The sequence below is a fragment of the Anarrhichthys ocellatus genome, unplaced genomic scaffold (genome assembly GCF_004355925.1).
Source record: "Anarrhichthys ocellatus isolate YVR2014 unplaced genomic scaffold, GSC_Weel_1.0 scaffold2, whole genome shotgun sequence".
NCBI classification, from domain to species: domain Eukaryota; kingdom Metazoa; phylum Chordata; class Actinopteri; order Perciformes; family Anarhichadidae; genus Anarrhichthys; species Anarrhichthys ocellatus.
The window spans coordinates 12463191-12481369 of NW_022280032.1; the positions used below are offsets into that span (position 1 = coordinate 12463191).

An 18179-nucleotide genomic window follows, 5' to 3' on the forward strand; every position below is an offset into this window, starting at 1 on the left:
TCTCTCTCTCTCTCTCTCTCTCTCTCTCTCTCTCTCTCTCTCTCTCTTTCCAAAAATAGCCGTGAGTCGTGATCAGCTCGTCCTTGAGAGAGAAAGAGAGAGAGAGAGAAAGAGAGGGAGGACTGTATTATTGCTTAGAATCAGAGGAGGGGTTATGGATTGATACAAATAGTCACCCCCGCCAAGCCAACCCCAGCGCAGGCTGAATTAATGTGTTGCTATTTTTGGGAGCCCCGTGTTTCCAGGGGAGACCTAATGACGCAATGACGTCAATGCGGGTCAATCGCAGACTGGAGGAATTGAGTGGCTTCCATTTGGGGCTTTTGCAGTATTTCCTACAGAAAGGATGGAAACGAGTACAAAATGGAAGTGTATTTCCTCCAAAATGCATCGAAAATAGAGGTGAATCAAAATGCAGAAGTGAAAATGATCACAGTGGCACCACGTCGCCCCAACCCTTCGAGCATCAGCGATAGTAAGGGAGGTGTGTATATAAGGATGCTTTTTTTTCTCCTCCTCGTCCACAGCGCATCTGTGCGATGATACCTGCCAGTGACTAGCCTTATGGAATTACATTTTCGAGAACATTTTTGTGGTGTTGATTTGGTTTGATGTAGTACACAGCCCCGGCTGTTTGTTCTTCGTATGATCTTTGTGTGTATTCTATGTATTGTAATGTTTCCCTGCGTAACGCTGTGTGCTGTCTATCTCTCTGCCATTATACCTACATGTGATTATACTCTGTGTTATTTGCATTTTCTGACTCTTTCTTTCTCCCAAGGGCTTTACACAATCCCGACCTATTCCAAGCGCTTGCATCTAGACGCACAGAGGTAACGAGCACCTTCTCCCTCATCTCATGAATTAATACAGCTGTTGACCAGTTATTCTTGGATTGTACATGATGTTGTTCGTGTGCCGGCCTTTGTCTTTAAATTGCTGAGTAGAATTTGCATTGTAGTAAGAGGGATGTCAGTTTAGTGTAGCTCAAGATTGTGCGCGTTATGGTTGCTCGCAGCTCGGCGACCTGCCGAAGCGCACAGACAAACGCTGGTGATGCGTGGAAATTTGGTCTTTTCCAAAACTTTGTATTCGCCTGTGGATAATCTCCCCACAGTCGAAGTTCAGAGTGTTTGTCAAGTGTTCTTGCTGCCATATCTGTGTGTTTATGTCCCACTGATTGCGATCACACGCATCATTAGAGGAGGGGTATTTTTTCAGTGGGTTGTAAGTAGGCTTGCGGCCAGGTGACGTGAGTAAAGGCAGGATGAAATGACAGTTCAACCTATTTTCTACAAGAAAAGAACAAAACAAGAGGGATGCATGTTGCATGTAGCAAGACGATCCTGCTTAAACACGCACACACTTTGTCGGACACATTCAGACAGACATACGCACAAACAGACATACACACACTTGCACACATGCACAATGTCGTGAGAGGAGGGGTGTGTGTGTGTGTGTGTGTGTGTGTGTGTGTGTGTGTGTGTGTGTGTGTGTGTTGGGGGGTTTGGGCGTTTACCGGCGGGGCTGGTGTGAGTCTTTCAGAACCATGGACAGCTCACATGAAGATCATCCAGTGTGGTCTACTCTCTTTTGTCCGCACTGACAGGAGCATCTTTGTTTTTTGGCAAAAGCACTTCATTAAACAGCCCATCTCTGTCAGTCATTTTTACTGGAACACTAATACAGATATTTCACTTCATGACCAATGATAAGGCCCCAGACATGATATGTTTTACCTTTTCCTGCAGCCATCTCAGTTTTACAATATGGCACCTGTGTGAAATAGTAAATAGCGGTCCACTATTTGGGTAATAGGTGTATTGAAAACAGAACATTTGTATAATATTCAGTTGGTTAAAAAATATCTGAAGATTTGTGTTGATGCACCATCTCACTTTACACAAACCTTTGGCTCCACATTTAACATCTGAGCACCCGAAAACCACATTTTGCCTCTCTGGCTTTGTTCCGAATCATAATTTGAAACAGCATTTCACATAAAATGTACTCACACTCTCAACATTTTGACTTTTTTTCTCTTCTTTTCTAATTCCCAAACAATATGTCGTTCTCTTTTTTTTCAATTGGAAAGTCACAAAGTGCTCCAGCATGCTCTTGGACATTTCAGTGTTATTCACAGTGCTCCAGTTTTACTGAATTCCCATTGTTCACAAACAAGCAAAATATCTCAAATGCTTTGTCAGTTTATATTGTGCCAATTGACATTACACCCCATTGGGGTGTCTGATGTGTAAGGTGTGATGAAAGTAAAACACAAAGCGGAATTTAGGAAGCTGGCTAGAAACCAATATTTCAAACATTTTGGAACTATAATTCCTTGCATTTAGTTAAAGGGATTTGTGGTTTGTTTTATTGATATGCTCGGTGATGATACATGTACATGTGTATTGGGTTGGGTGTACGGCAGCTCACAATATTTTGATTCACTTCTGCCATTCGCAGTTTGTTGTATTTTGAATCAATCTGTGATAATCAATACTGATAATGCTCCTACAATGATCAGTGACTGACTGTATTCATGTTAGGATATGATCAGATATAATCAATGGAAAATACGGCATTATTAGTAATTGTTTATTTCAAATGTGGAATTTTATAGTTTGTCTAATCCATCAGTTTTAATATATTAACAACTTTTCAAACAAAAGCCATTTTGACTTAAAAAGGAAGAGGCAGCACAACAAACATTAACTGTATAAACAGTGGGATGTTGAATGCAGAAGCTGGTGTTGACCTGTTAACAATAACCTTTTTCTTTTAAAAAAAAAGAGAGATTCATTGATTATTCATGAATACAAATGGACTTGAAATATCATAATGTATTACCTATTTTACACTTATGTTATTGTGTCCTATGTCCCATAGTAAAATATTCAGCCAATGGTACAGGTGTTTATGGGACTGAGACCTACTGGAATAGGTCACACTGAACATGTGTTCACATGTTTGTAAATGTCAATTTTTCCAGCTTTAATGGAATTCTTTTTCATATTTTTGTTTTAGTGAATGTTCACCCATACACACTAAACTAGCCAAGGTCGTAGATAGTAAAAATCAAGTGCTGAACATTATCGCTATTCTTCTTCAAAGCTTGACGTTTGGATCAGATTTTCACTCTATCCGAGGTGTTTTAGTCCAACAGGAGGCATAGAAAAAAATGTGAAATCCAAAAGGGAATTGATATATACATGACTCCTTTTATTTCGAAAATGCGTTCAGTCTCATAGATCTGTAACTGTGTGTTTCAGATGCTGGACCAACTGCGTATGATCATCGGCCATGATATCAGCTGAGAAGTCTTGCTTTTTTCAGGTCTTTTTGCGGTCTGGGCTTGCTGTCACATGACTATCCAGGAAGCCCTTACCCCAAAAAGCATCTGCAAGGGGCCCTAACATCAAGGAAGATTTGCATATAATTGCGTTTTGACACCCAGAGCTCAATTTATATATTGTGAAGGCTTAATTTATCAATTGTTACTTCAGTTAAGTGTGACTATACACATTTGTGAAATAGCGTATTTGACTTTCCTTTTCCTTTTGTGGTTTAAACTGTGAAAATTAAAGTAATCATACCTCTCGTAGACTGGTTTGAAGAGATGTAAATCATTCCCTGATTTAGTTGGTTTCACTTAAAACCAGCAGGTTTCTGTTACTGGGTATAAGAACTGGGACCCATTAGTCCAATTCTAAATGTGTCCGAAGCAACACATAATTCCTCCAGAGGGTGGCAGTGTGGCTCTGAGAAGCTTCTGTCTCTTAGCTACTTCTTTAGCAGCTCTCACAGCATTGCATTGCTGAAGGGAGTGAATAATGAGCTCACCTCTCGACTCAATAAATCATTTCTGCAGAAATTTGCCATTTCTTGTGTATTACTCATTTCCACAGCAACATTGCGGGTCCATTTCTGCAAAGCAGTGATGCGGATTTGCTTCCAGTGAAACGGATTTGCTTCCAGTGAAATGGATTTGCTTCCAGTGAAACGGATTTGCTTCCAGTGAAACACACGCAATCACTTTATTAAACCATTCCTTATCCATTGACTCCAGAACTGTCCCACGATGCTTTGAGAAAGAAAGCTTTCTGCCAGCTTTCTGTCTTCTGGTGTGAAATAACTTCTGGCATTGTTTGATCCATTACCTGTGTCTCAAACAACAAAAGCAAAAAAAAAATCAATTTCTCATTTCTCATTTTGAGAAAAACATCTGGTTTCAATATCCTAATGACAGTGGACTTTTTTTTTTTTCTTCAACCTGCTTCCGTCAGTGCAGTCAGATGTTTTTTCTGAGCTAATGTGAAACTGTTTAAGTCCCCTCCGCTCCAAAATGCATTGTTACTTCTACTGCTGCTTATTGTTACCTCGCTTGGATGCTTGACCCTCACAGTGCACAATGATGCATGTGCAGCGTTCGACACTTCAAGATGTTTTTTTATTTGCTGAAGGGGGGGGAAAGTTTATCTGCTCACCTTAAATATCAGTTTAAGCCAGATCCCTCGTCCATGGGCTTGATTCTCAGTCAGGACTCATTTGAAGGAGTTCATCCATTGAGTTTTGGAAAGAAAAAAACAAAAGTGCTGGCATTTTACCTCACAATCAACAACAACGCACAATATGCAACTTATTTTACTTTGCAGAGAGCAATTTTTTCAGTACTTTGTCAAGATTTAGCAATGGGACAACCACTGGGATCAGCGTTATCCGCCTGCCTGGTGGTCAGATTTGGAAAGAGATTGAGTTTGAGTATGACACTACAGGAAGCTTGAATGCCATGGGGGGTTTTGTGGAAAATTTCAGCATCATTATTTTCTTTTACAGATTACAGATCTTTTACAAAAGATATTTTAAAGCATTGCGTCCTATGATTTGGCTTCATCCATCAAACACCTGGTCACAGTTAAGAAACAATCCAGATTTGATGTAATGGAAGGATGAATCAGTTCAAGTACCAGTGATGCTATGATGAGCCATATGAGACGAATTCTGGGAGTGACAAACTTGTACAGAACTACGTATCTTGACGGAGATTGCTGCCAGTTTTAATTGGAAACAAGATTAGGAACCCAGCAGATAATGATGTGTGGCAACTTGTCTTACAGCATCGACAGATGGTGGGGTTCATTCGTGCACCTGCCATTACTTTTAGATAGATTGCCTACGTAAAGTTAATGATGAAGGACTACTTGTAATTCCTAATCATCCTCTGAGGCCAAAGCACTGTTACATCACTCACTACAGCTAACAGTCCAGTTATGGAGACTCATTTGTCTGTGGACACTCACATTTTATATTGACGGATGGAAGTATTCCCTCTCGTACTTTCTTGTGTTTTTTTATTTTTACTGCGCAGTACAAGCTTTTCAGACATCACACATTCAAAGTGTTGCAAAGGATTTGCATAATCTCTTATATGAATATACATTATCTCCACTGACGATTTCTTTGCTTGGTATTGTGTAATGATAAATAAAATTAAAATCTAAAGGAAGCAATGTCTTATTTCCGGTAAGTCTCTTTCAGGCGCTTGGCTAAAACTTCTACATTGCAGGGATCTGACTGGCTGGAACAGAACAGGGATTACTGTAAAGGTGCTACAAATGTATTATTCAACGTCAACAGAAATGGTGGGAAAGGGCATCAACCACATAAACCCTAAAATATCTTGGCCCTTGCATAACATGTCACTAGTTATAGTCTTCACAAGTTCACTCAAGTGTTTTAACACTTTTACTCGTTTGATCCTTTGTGATAGGGTGCTTTTTATTTATTTTTTGCATTTGCAACATATACTGTAACTGTAACATAACCTAACATGTTATTTTGTTAAAGGTATTGCTTGCTGTGACTGGACTTAGGGTTTGGACTCATTCTAAAGCACTGCCTCAATGAAAAGCTGATTCAGGTGTTTTCAGACCAGCTTTATGGTGTTAACGGCACCCAAGTGCCTGTAATGAAATCAACACATATTCCTGAACGGCAGCACATGCAGGATCAATGAATCTCAATTCCAATCATTCCTGTGACTCATGCAGGCAGATTCTGCCGAGTGGAATTCCTGGTTTCCATGCTGCTTCTGGAAAAGTAATCTGATACTGTGCAAGGCCTATGACCATGGCTCAGCTACATATGGGGCAGGTCAGCAGGTTTAACATTTTGGTCTGCATATTATCCCACGTCATTCACTGTTAAAGTAATTACCTCCATTCTGCTGACCCTAAAGGGTTTTAATGGACACTGCACATGCAGTTTTACTGTGTGGGCAAGAGTGTATAGTTAGATAAAAGAGGGGCACACACTTCTTCTGAGGGTATGACTCATAAGCTCCCATAAGTCATGTGACACAAAGTCCTCATGAATTATTAATAAAGACTTGCAGCATCCTTCTGTCATTCTCCTGGAGGTGACTTCATGTCCTGCAGGGATGCAAGGGAAATCCAAACATAACACTCTGGACCCACAAAGCTGTTTGCTGCAGTTGTGGTTTCTAATGTAGCCACAAAAGGACAAATGTGTATCTTTGGTGTTTGGAACTAATTTGAGTATGCTGAGAACCGTGGCCTAAATGAACAGATTCATAAAATAACACTCTGGCAAAGAGGAAATGCCTTTGACTCACCCCTTTTAGGAGTCTTCTTTTGCTGAATCAACTGATTAAAAAAAGGTATAAACATTTTTGATTAACCCTTTGAGGTAAAATCGGTACCACCACAGATATGACGGCCCTGTTTGTTCACAGATAAGCAATCAATGAGGGGTGGAATGAATAAATGATGTCATAACTGAGTCAAGACTACATGATGTTAAAACATGTCCTGTTTACTGATCCGTTAAATATTGGAAGGCTAAATCTTGGTTTAAAAATAGTTTTAGCAACAGGCAGCTTTTATTCATCACAGATGTCAGGATTTTTCCATGCGATGAAATCTGCTCTGTTGCAAGAGAGCCCCTTAAACCCTCAGTGGACAGCGCTGTAAAAACTTTAAAAGATATTTTGAAACTATTTATCCAATTGCATTTCTTCATTCCTTAATGTTTTTTCTTTATGAATAATACACTATTCCTGTTAAAAGTACAAGTGGGATACTGTCACCCATTTACTTCCCAGAAACATATTATTTCGTGTGTTTTTTTCCAGACAGCGTTCACATCATATCTCAGATCTGTTTTTTCTGCTGAAAGTGTGACGATGACCATGTGTTAATAGTCTTATGAGACCTCTGTGTGTGAGAGTGAGTCTGTGCCCTGCATGAGGCATTTAACAGTTCACAGGACTTACTGTAAGTTACCTTGAGAGAAAACTAAAATGACCATAATGGTTTGGGTCCCTGTGGACACACGCGAGTATTGGCCTCTCTGACGTCTTTTGCTTTGAAGAAACAGAGAGTTGCTGATCAGTCATTCCTCCTCCTCCATGGAGTAACAACTAACATCTGCTTCCCAAAAATATCCACTCTGTTGGAAAAACACATAGATTTAAAAAAAACTTTTCCAAGAAGAGCATTCAATTTGAGAAAAAGATTAAAATAAATCCGCTGGTAGAGAAAGATGTGCTTGAAATTTGACGGAGACATAAAGACAGGAGGCTCACATTAGAACTATCTGGGATCTTGATATGACATAAAAATGCTATTGTTGTTCATTGTGAATAACATTTTGATGTGTGGTTAGGTATTGTTGTCAAAAATAATACATAAATAATAAAATGTATTACCAGGTATTCATCACAAGCATTTCATGGACATGTATCACGAACAAAGTACTGTACAATAAGAAGTTACTATTTTGCTTTGCTGAAGACTTTTGGAGGAAATATAACTGCTGTTTGGACAAAGTTCAGAACATAACACTCCTAATCTGCTAAACTGAGCTGGAAAAGATCATGCATGATGATCAACTTTTGAAATATACAGATGCTCAGACAAACATCAACTTACGTTTATGTGTGTAACTAAGACAGCGTTAGACTGCATGAACTTTGTTTTGTGTGGTGTAAAGAATAAAGATATGAAGACATGAAAGAAATGCGTATATTTTAGATTCAAAGACCTGATCGGGCAGGCAATCTCCATCCATGAGATGCAGCTCATTAATATATTCCAAGAATTAACAGATGAGTTGTGTCAATATAATTCATATCACTGCTGTTGTTTTATTATTGTTTCGGTTCTTTATCTTCTGCTTCTGTATGCTACGTGCAACTCGGCATTCATAGCGTTAGAACATCCTAAATAAATAGTGACATAACTGGCGGCATTGGGCAATGTTTAGAGCGAGCAGTGGATAGATAAGAGGGTGTGAGCACAGGTTGTAACATATATGGCATGTCAAACTCCCAAAGTCACAGAATTACAAACATTGTCATTTCTATTTGTAAACATTGCGGTATCACTATTCAGAATTTTGATGACTAGTGTTGTCAATGTATTGCCCAGTGACTCAAATATGTCACAAAACTGTACTTTCATATTCAAACTTGCCAGCAGTCGCCTGTATGGGATGGGGAAAGGTTACAGTGAGTGGGTGGATGAGGGGGAGAACGGGGGTCAGAGAGACGTGAGTAAGAGATGAGTCAACAGCCGTCCTCTATAAGATGTCCTGATGGAGCCCAACAGTGGCACAGCACAGACTTCCAGCCAAGGTAAGGTCAACTCAGGCTTCAACTCTTCCATCTTCGTTTCACTGTCACGTTTGGTCTTTCATTACTTACCAGACGTAACTTACCAGCATCTGTTTGTTTGACAGCTTTTAGAAGTACAGTATGTTTGAATTTTAGATACATTTGTAAAAGATGCATATTTCTATAAGAGGGACAGTTGTCACCGTTGTTTTTAGAGAAATTCTTGTTGCTTATAGATTAGGTCTCGTAGCTGAAGGTTTTAATGAGCTCATAGCCCCCCCCGTCTACTCTTCTCAGAACATGTAGCGGAGGTTTAGAAATCAGGGGGTTGACAATAATAGTTATAGCCAAGAGCAGTGATCTTTGTACTTGTTACACAGTCAGGAATTCACAGGTTTCTATCACAAATATTTGCTGTCATAATCAAACATATTGAGTAATTATTGGAAGGAAGCATTTGTGTGTGTATAGTATGATTACATACAGATAGGCCTGCTGTCTTAGCGAGCTAACACAATGTTGAAACAAGTGAGAAATAAATACACATTAAAGAGAATAACATTTTTCTCCTAGGAATACCGGTGCTATCCTCAACTTGGTACATCCAGAGAAAAAAGATGGACTACACTTTGGCCCTCCTGTTTTCTCTGCTGCACGTTTTAAGTGTGTGCTCGGCTGCTCCTCTGCCAGTGGAAGTAGTGACGATGAAATTAAAAGTGAAATGGATGGCCGAACAGCTGGTGGTGAGGCTGAACAAAGACTTCCAGGTAATATATATGGTTCTGTTTGTGGGGAACGCAAATCTGAAGTGTTTACAAAAGTTTGTGTATTTTTTGGACTGAATCGTGATCTCTCTCTCTCTCTCATGCTGCAGGCCCCCGCTGGTCTCACTCTCAGTCCGCCTGCTGATGATTTGGAAGGACCTTCCTCCGTCGTGGTGGCCTTGGAGGGCTACAACAGCCTGATCTGCGACACCCTGAACGGGGTCGCTCAGGTCAAGTTTGACATCTCTTCGCTCACCGGTTACCTGGATCAGTGGAGGCAGGGGCACTGCAGTGAGCAGCGGCCAAAGCCCTCAGTGCCGGGGCCGCTGCAAAGGCTACAGAGTCGAAAGGAGTTTATTCACACGGTGAGCATCGAGGCGCTCATGAGAGTGAAGGAGTACCTCAGTCTGCTGCTGAACAATCTGGATCATCTTGAGACTTGCTGACAGACGGACAGTAGGACCAATATCTGTAAATTGTAGTTTTGGACACTATTTGTCAGGTCTGCATCAGGGATGTCTGACTTCCCACCTGGCCATGTTGAACATTTGCAATGTCTTTTGAAGGAAACGTATTCTTGAACATGCACTTATTTATATAAATTTGTATTTATTTAAATCGTATATTCAGAAAACATTTTGTAACATTTTGTAATATTTGCAGCTTGTGTAGTTTCTGCAGGATTGATATATATGACCACTGATCTATGAATGGCACACAAAGCGTTTGTATAATGACACTAGCGGTGCTCTCAGTAGTAAACATGGAGCTGTATAGTGCAGCCAAAGGAAACATCACAATTAGTGATTTAATCCCTGAAAACTAGGCTGAAACTTGCCAACAATAACAGCTGTGTTTGCATGAGAACTACAAGGACAGGAAGGGCAAAGGCTCCATTTCTGTGCAATACCATCCACTCCTCCGAAAATGGTTATTTATATTTGTAGATGACTTTTTGATATCTTGTCTTTTTTCTATTGGATTAAAACTTAATAAATCTTTAACAAACTTATTGTGATATGCAAGTTTGTCAGTGTTGTGTAATAAGTGAATAAAAGAGATCAGAATGAAGTGAATTGGCACACCGACCAGGTTCAAATTCAATGTCATTAGTGGGTGTTCATCTCTTGCTACACTTGTATTCAAGGTTCATGAGTGGGAAGTGTTTATCAGGAACTATCGGCTTATGATTATCTCCTTTTTAAGACCAGCATCAAAAACTGAATGTAACTACTTCTGTGAATCAAATAAATATAGATTACATTTTTTTTTTTTACAGACAATATAACACAAATTTGTGTCTTTTTAATATAATTTCATAAAAAGCCAAGTACAAGAATTATTCGGTTTGTTTTAGTCGTAAAAAACATGGATGAGCATGGATTACAGAAAAGCAGGAGGAGGATGAAGGACGTTAGGGAACCGTACAGTTTCACACATGAAGCTTCATATACTGTACAATTAGCCACAAAATGACTTTGTGAGAACCACTGTACTTATTTTAAAACCTCAGGATGCCAATTGTAGAGGAGTTCTGTCGTGGTAGCCTTAAACACTAAAGATCCAAACACATTGTCTCTCTCTCTCTTAAACAAACAAACAAACAAACAAACAAACAAACAAACAAACAAACAAACACTGCATTAACTATCAAACCACTTGTTTCTTCTGACATTGGTGCTGTTGTCACTGTTGCCCATCAGTTTCTTCTTGTACTGCTCCACCAGGCTGTCAAAACGGTCCCCGCCCCCTCTCTTGAAATTCTTCTTTGTGGGTTTAACCTTCAGGAGCAACAAACAACAACATAGTCATGAGGCGTTAATGGAACAACTCTGATAAAGTGTCACCAAACTTGCATGCTATTGCTTCAAAACCTGAAAGAAAATAGTGCTGCTGGCCGAGAACAGTGTCCAAAGTAAGATGTGTGATCGCAATTATGCAAAGATCAACTTTAAAAAGCAAAAACAATACCAGAAAAAAAACTCTACTCCTATAGAGCACTTCTTTTATTTTCTGGTGCTTTTTCGCCCCAAACTTTTCGGTGTTTGCTTGTTAGCTTCTGGCTTCTGGTGGAAGCTAGTTAAGCTAACAGTCTGCACAGATAAAAGCCTGGTTCATCAAAACAATAAACATCTTCTACTTGCTGAAGTGCAAGATCCTGAAAAATATGACGTACTAAAACAGTGTTACCCAAACTGTTTTCTGGGAGTCCACTTTTGAAAAATGTCGAACCATTGCGATCCAATTCCCCAATCGGCCTCGTCTATAAATCCTGAGAAGAGCCGATCTGTGCCTGAATAAGCGTTCCTGACCATTTTTACTGCCATTTCCCATCACCTTCTATTACTATAAACATGTCAACAATCCATTTCAAAGAGATGTACGTTTGATCAATCACAACTTGGTTTCATGCACGGATTATTGTAACACATACATGTTAAATGCTTTTTAAACGAGACCAAATAAATGCATTCAGGCAGAATGTATCGGTCCTCGTTATGTTCCTCTCATCGGTAAGGCTGAAAGAATTTACACGAGCCACAGTCTACGGATGAGTGTTAAAAGGATGGCAGAAAATCTGAAAATGTATTTGGCGACTCTAATAAAATGTCCTCGGATCCACCTATGGGTCCGACACAGTCTTTGGGAATGACTGTTGTAAAATAATATTACGACAATTTCACTTGGCAGCAAAGCATTCAACTTCATAAAGACTAAACTATTGGAAAACACCATTTATTTTTCTTTGAGATAAAGTGATGCATGTTTTTAAATCCTAACATCGTTACAGCTTTCTTTCCTTTAAGGATCGTCTTGATTTGGTTTTGGCAAGGTGCTGAACTGTATCTTGAGGAGTTATAACATGAGAAGTGACAAAGACATTGTTTTCAGTACTTCCTGATAAACCAGTGCGTCAGCAGCTTTTCTTCACTGTAAGATGTGAATATGACCAAAGACTGCAAATAAGCATATAAAACATATTTATGAACCTGGTTGGCGCGTTGTGTGGGCTTTTCCATCTGTTGTCGTTGACGGTCCTTCCTGTTGGATCCAGGCTTTGCTTTTTTGGGAGGCGGAGCCTGTTGCTTTCCCTTGTCACGCATTCTGTTAAGGACATGATATGATATTTTTACATCACTTTTTTTTTTTTTTTTTTTTAGATAGAAAATGATTACATCCGTTTTTTGCACTTCATTTTGTGATTGCTCCAATATTATCAATATGTTTTACTTTTACACATATCCTCAAAATGTACGTGTTGTGAATTTCTGCTGTCTTAATTTAGCTGCTTAAGCACTGAGTGACACATGGTGCTTTGTAAGCAGGAGAATAGTAAAGGTAAAAAGAAGTGTACCTGATCTTAGGCCCCCGATGGGAGGGAAAGTTTAGAGTCTTCCTTCGTTTCTGTCCGTTCTGCAGATCTACGTGCTCGACCTCGGGGTTGGTCTGGAAGCCTAAATGGCCTCCGGGTTGCTTCTCGGTTTGAACAGGAGCTGATGACGAGAAAATCAAATTAATGTGAAGAAGAAAAGAGATGGAAATGTTAGGAGCAAAAGTAAAAAGGCCACAGCTGAGTTTAACTCGGTGTGTCAAGCGTAATATGGTTTCTCCACCGTAATATGGTTCTCACTCCATCTGTGCTGTATCTGTGCTGTGGCAAACCAGAGCTCATCTGCATTAAACCTATGTTCTCTATACTGGAAAAAGGCAAAAAAAATGGAAAAACTGAAATAATATTTTCATACCTCTCTCGTTTCCACCTTTCCTCGGCCCTTTTCCATCTCCGGCTGTCTGCGGTTGAGGCTTTGGTCCTCTTTTAAAAGTCAGATGTTGTTCCTGCAAAGATATCCACAGAGGGTTAATTTACATTTAGAAGAAGAAATAATCTGTCAGTTTGAACAAAGACACTAAAGTGTGACTATCACACAAGTTGGTACAAACGCACCTTGTTTTTTTGATGACGCATTTCTTTTATTTTGAGTTTCCTTGAATCCTCCAGGGAGAACTCAACAATAGGTCTCTGCAGGATGAAATAACAAAATAATCACCACAATGTGACGTCTAAAAGGGTAAATACTAGTGCTGGGCAAGTTAACACGTTAATTTCGTGTTAACGCATTCATTAATTAACGCCGACAATTATTTTATCGCGCGTTAACACATTTTTAAAATTTATTATAATTTTTTTTATTGAAAGACAAGAGACAATACATAGACATAACAACAAGAGGATGACAAGAACAGTGGAATAAAAGCCAGCAAACATCCTATAGTCAGTAATTTTAGTGCACCTATATGCTGAAATTCACGGTAAACGCATTTAAACGGCACAGATCGGGAGCGAGCGAAGGACTTTGAAAGTTAGCGGAAAGATTAACGTGAGACAACATCCGGTTTCTTCAGATGAACATCCGGTTTTCAGAATAAGATGCCAACAAAGTATGAATTATATTCACATTAAGTATAAAACATGCTACCTGCATCTCGTGAACCAAATGTTATTGCCCTTTTGTTCATATAGCAGTACTTTTAAAATAAAAGTGCGCAATACACTACTTTTGAATTCATTATTGAACTTTGCCATAACAATGCGATTAATCGCAAAAAATCCATGCGATTAATCGCGATTAAATATTTTAATCGTTGCCCAGCACTAGTAAATACATACAGTGGCAACAAAGCAAAAGCAAAACATGCTGGTAAGGATTTCAACACTTAGTGTACTCTGTAACAATGTACCTTGTGTGAGCCGAAGATGTCAGGGTTGTTGTTCAGGTAACGAAGTGTGCTGAGAGCATGTTCATGGGTCTGGAACTGGACAAAGCCATAACCCAACGACTGTCCCACCACCTGACCCTTCTCTGGCCTCTTGTCATACATCACCCGGCACTAAAAGGAGAAACAGGAGGTACACACAAACACACACAGTGTGAATATGAATGACAACACCCACCCCCTGCTGGGCACACAGACACAGTGTTCTATGACAGCCAACATTCATAAATACTACTCACACAAAACTGTGTTTTTACAAAGCTGCACATGAATGATACCGGCTATAATAACACTGCTACATTTCATGAACCAGAATGCCATATTGGCTCTCACCTCTGTGATGCGGACTCCCTTGCCTCCTTTTACTGCTTGGAGGCAGAGGGCCTTTAGTTTTGTATTGTCCACTGACTTGGGCAGGTTATGGACACACAGGCGAGTCTTTGACACAAACACATTTATGGCCCGAAGCTTGGTCCTCTTTATTTCTTCAAACTAAAGGAAATAGACGACACCAAATACATGCGTCAACATAGAAGGAATTTGAGATTGTACCTGCGAGATAAACAAGTGTGCATGAAATTCACTCTGCAAGTAAGAAGCGTCTTGAATGGTAAGTGAAACATGAACTCACTCTGGTTCTTTTGGTCATGTCTGCTTCAGGTACACCCTCTGCAGCTTTGGTTCCAGCCCGGATCACTGCGTGTGGAGGTCAGAAGATAATAGCATGCATTATAAAAACAGCAAAGAAATGTGACAAGGAAACCTATTTCAATACACAAGACAGACATCGCTTTCCTAAGTCTTTAATATTGACAGTAAATCAAGTAACGGTATAAGGTGAAAGGGTCATTGGTAGAGCTGAGTGACAAAGCTGACAAGTGGCAAAGAAGAAGAAGAAGAAGAAGAAGAAGAGAATGAAATGTGTTTACTCACATCCCTCTCTGGCCAGATACAGGTTCCTGGTGCCCGTTTCCACTTTCACCTTGTCCACTTTCAGCTTGGAAGCATCGTCTCTGGTCACGGCTGTCACGATCAACAGCTTCCTGCCGTCTAGACGGATGCCACCGTTCTGCATCAAATAGCCCAATGTTACAACGAGGCAGCATTAAAACTCATTGCAAAGAAACGGATGATGCCGTGTCATACAAGGGCAGATTCAGGGAATACCTCTTGTTAATTATTCAGAATGCATTACCTCCGCCTCATCCTCTGCTGCTAATAAGCATTTGTCTGCAGCCTCTTTAGTCTTGAACTGAACAAATGCACAACCTGGTAAGATGACAAACCCAAGATGTGTTAACGAACCTGTTCTCTCAAACAACAAAGAGAAGAGTGCTCATTCAAGCACAGCTGACTGACCTTTTGAATGTCCCGTGTCTGCGTGGATAACAATCTTAATGTAGTGAGTCTCTCCGTACTTCAGCAGAACTTCCTCCAGACTGTCTTCCTCCGTATCAAAGGAGAGGTTCCTAAAGCAGCCGGGAGTAAGGTGAACAAAGATGGGGATAACATGGTGAGTTGCGTGGATAATTTGAGGGTGAAAAGAATGGAGCACAATAAACGAAAGGCGGTTTAAGATGAAGAAGTGAAAAGATTTGTAAACCTGATGAAAATTGTTCTGCCCTCTTTCACATCTGAAGGGAGAAGTTTATTTGAGGCTTTCTTCTTAGCTAGAGATAAAAGTAGCAGACGAGCACCGTCAAAACAACATTCACATGAAGATTTGTACTTGCATGAAAAACATAAGCAGGGAACTGATACCTGATTTATCTTCTTCTTCATCTTCATCTTCATCTTCATCCTCATCCTCTGAATCAAGGCTACTCTTATCGTCGTCACTGCCGTCATCCTGTTCCTGGGACACAGCATCGTCCTCTTTCTCGTCTTCATCCTCGTCATCCTCGTCATCCTCCTCCTCCTCCTCCTCCTCCTCCTCACTGTCTTGTTCCTCGCTAGCATCATCATCATCATCATCATCATCATCATCTGACTGGGATTCTTCCACCTGCTTCACAGATGGTTTGGAAGGGACTCTGAGGAAAAATTTCAAAATAAATGACCCGGTAAAGTGAACCCGTTTCTAACACCTGGTGTCACACTAACACAGGTGTAAAACATCGAGGTTCGTACCTTTTCCTTTCAGGTGCTGCTTGTGGCTTTTCTTCATCCTCGTCTTCAGTGTCACTCTTTGTGTCCGACTTTTTTGTAGTTGCTTCTGTAATCTTATTTCCTACTATGTAAATGAAACAGCGGTAATCATCACTATATTAATTATAATGTCTACTAAGACACATTTTTCTGTCATTGTTAATGTGAAGTGGATAATAAAATGATACGCATTTGTCTTGCAGAAGAAAAATGTGGAATAGTACCTGCACTGGGTGGCGGCTGTGTGGCAATATACTTGTCCTTAGGCACAGCCCAGTCAATTGCTACCTGCCGACCTGTGAATGAAACAATGACATTGAAAATGTAGTCACGTGACACAAACTGAATAAAAGTAAATTAACCGTTGTTCTCAAAGTAAGTGTCTCGCTCACTCACCTTTTATCTCCTTGAGGTTCAGAGCAGTAAGCGCTTTCCCTGCCTCAGACACATTTTTGAAAAGGACAAATGCAAATCCGCGCATCTTTCCATCTACAGAAACATAAGAATGTAACCAGTCAACGTGTTGTTTGGCTTATCTGTGCATCCAGTAGGGATAAAAAAACATTTTTTACCTGGTTTGAGGGGAATTTTGGCCTCAAGAACTGTTCCAAACTTAGATAAAATTTGTTTCAGGTCATCTTCTGAGCACTGTAACACAATGTCATATGTTACAGGTTAACCAGCAGATGTGCAACTGAAGTTCAGATAATGAATCAGCGTGCGCTCGTCAGTTGAAGCCCTTCACAAGCATTCAGTGCACTGTACCTTAAAACTCAAGTTTCTTATGATGAGTCGAGCTTTCAGACTGTTTTTCCTGAAGCCTTTGTTTTTCTGCTCGTTTTCTTTTGGTGCTGCAGCAGCAGCAGGCGCTTCAGGTGCTTAATGGAAGACACGAACAAGGTTATCACGTAGACATGGCGTGGGAGCTCTCCCAGTTGCTCGTTTTTTTTTTGGACATGCCTTTATACACACCTGTTTTCCTTTTGTCTTTAACGTTAATTTTCTTCTTCGCTACCGTCACAGAAAGCTTTCGTCCGTCGTATTCCTTTACTTCTTTCAATGCTCGCTGTGCATCTTCCTCCATGGCATATGTGACATAGCCAAATCCTCGACATTTTTCTGTGCCTGGTTTATAAATAAAAAGGTTGTTAATGTTTCCACTGTACTGCAACTATTAAGTAACGTGTCTTTATAAATACAGGCCCAAACAGGTAAGTCAACGCATCTCCAGTTGGAGTAAACGTTCTCGTTAAATTAGTAAGTAAAGAATGAAAGACAGTGACAACATCACCTTTCTCGCTGACCACGAAGCATTGCTTTACTGGACCAATTTCAGAGAATATTTGCTCGAGCCCTTCATTTGAAGCCGAAGCTGGCAGGGAGCTAACGAATAAGGTCCGTGCAGGCATGGCTTTCTGCTGCATGGCTAACGTTAGCTGTTAGCGCGCTAAGTATCGCCTTTCTGGCTCGGTTATAACTCACACACGGATGTCTGTAAGTCAACAATCCCGCATTGGGTGTTAATATCCAAGCATTCGGTATCACACGAATCGGCTGGATGAATACATGCTACAGAACTGCTAAACTTTAACACCAACAGCTAGCGGATTATATCGCATGTTTACATATGTGGGCAGCCATCTTGGAATCTAAACGGAAATGGTCTCGAGCCTTCGCTTCTCGCGGTTTACGCCGCCTACCGCCCGGAGGTTCACACGTGTTGTTCTTCTTCTTCTTTTCACTTTATTGGCGGACTACAAACGAACGTTTACGGTGAATGACGCCACTTACTGTACCGGAGTGTGTAACATCATGACTTTATGACAATTGTCATTTAAACACAATCATATTTT

At 40.2% G+C, this 18179-nt stretch overlaps 2 protein-coding genes across 4 annotated transcripts; one reads left to right on the forward strand and one right to left on the reverse strand.

Moving 5' to 3' along the window:
- Nucleotides 1-160: 160 nt before the first annotated feature.
- On the forward strand, nucleotides 161-9939 carry LOC116394240 (leptin-like). Of its 2 annotated transcripts, XM_031867202.1 has the most exons (4): nucleotides 161-484; nucleotides 782-833; nucleotides 9303-9405; nucleotides 9513-9939. In XM_031867202.1, exons 1-4 carry the CDS (start codon nucleotides 364-366, stop codon nucleotides 9846-9848), a joined length of 612 nt encoding a protein of 203 aa, XP_031723062.1. In that variant the 5' UTR covers nucleotides 161-363; the 3' UTR covers nucleotides 9849-9939. The 2 variants fall into 2 exon arrangements, 1 of the variants encoding a protein (XP_031723062.1); XR_004213445.1 differs by lacking the exons at nucleotides 9303-9405; nucleotides 9513-9939 and adding an exon at nucleotides 3276-5505.
- An 842-nt stretch (nucleotides 9940-10781) lies between these two features.
- Nucleotides 10782-17993, reverse strand: rbm28 (RNA binding motif protein 28). Of its 2 annotated transcripts, none has more exons than XM_031867190.1 (20): nucleotides 17618-17993; nucleotides 17299-17451; nucleotides 17092-17204; nucleotides 16899-16974; nucleotides 16723-16815; nucleotides 16551-16622; nucleotides 16309-16408; nucleotides 15940-16211; nucleotides 15782-15848; nucleotides 15538-15647; nucleotides 15374-15447; nucleotides 15112-15247; nucleotides 14810-14874; nucleotides 14512-14670; nucleotides 14143-14292; nucleotides 13349-13423; nucleotides 13149-13239; nucleotides 12758-12896; nucleotides 12393-12507; nucleotides 10782-11183 (listed from the first exon to the last, which is right to left on the reverse strand). In XM_031867190.1, exons 1-20 carry the CDS (start codon nucleotides 17748-17750, stop codon nucleotides 11046-11048), a joined length of 2331 nt encoding a protein of 776 aa, XP_031723050.1. In that variant the 5' UTR covers nucleotides 17751-17993; the 3' UTR covers nucleotides 10782-11045. The 2 variants fall into 2 exon arrangements, with proteins under 2 accessions (XP_031723050.1, XP_031723042.1); XM_031867182.1 differs by having other exon boundaries at nucleotides 16309-16411.
- Between the last annotated feature and the right edge of the window lie 186 nt (nucleotides 17994-18179).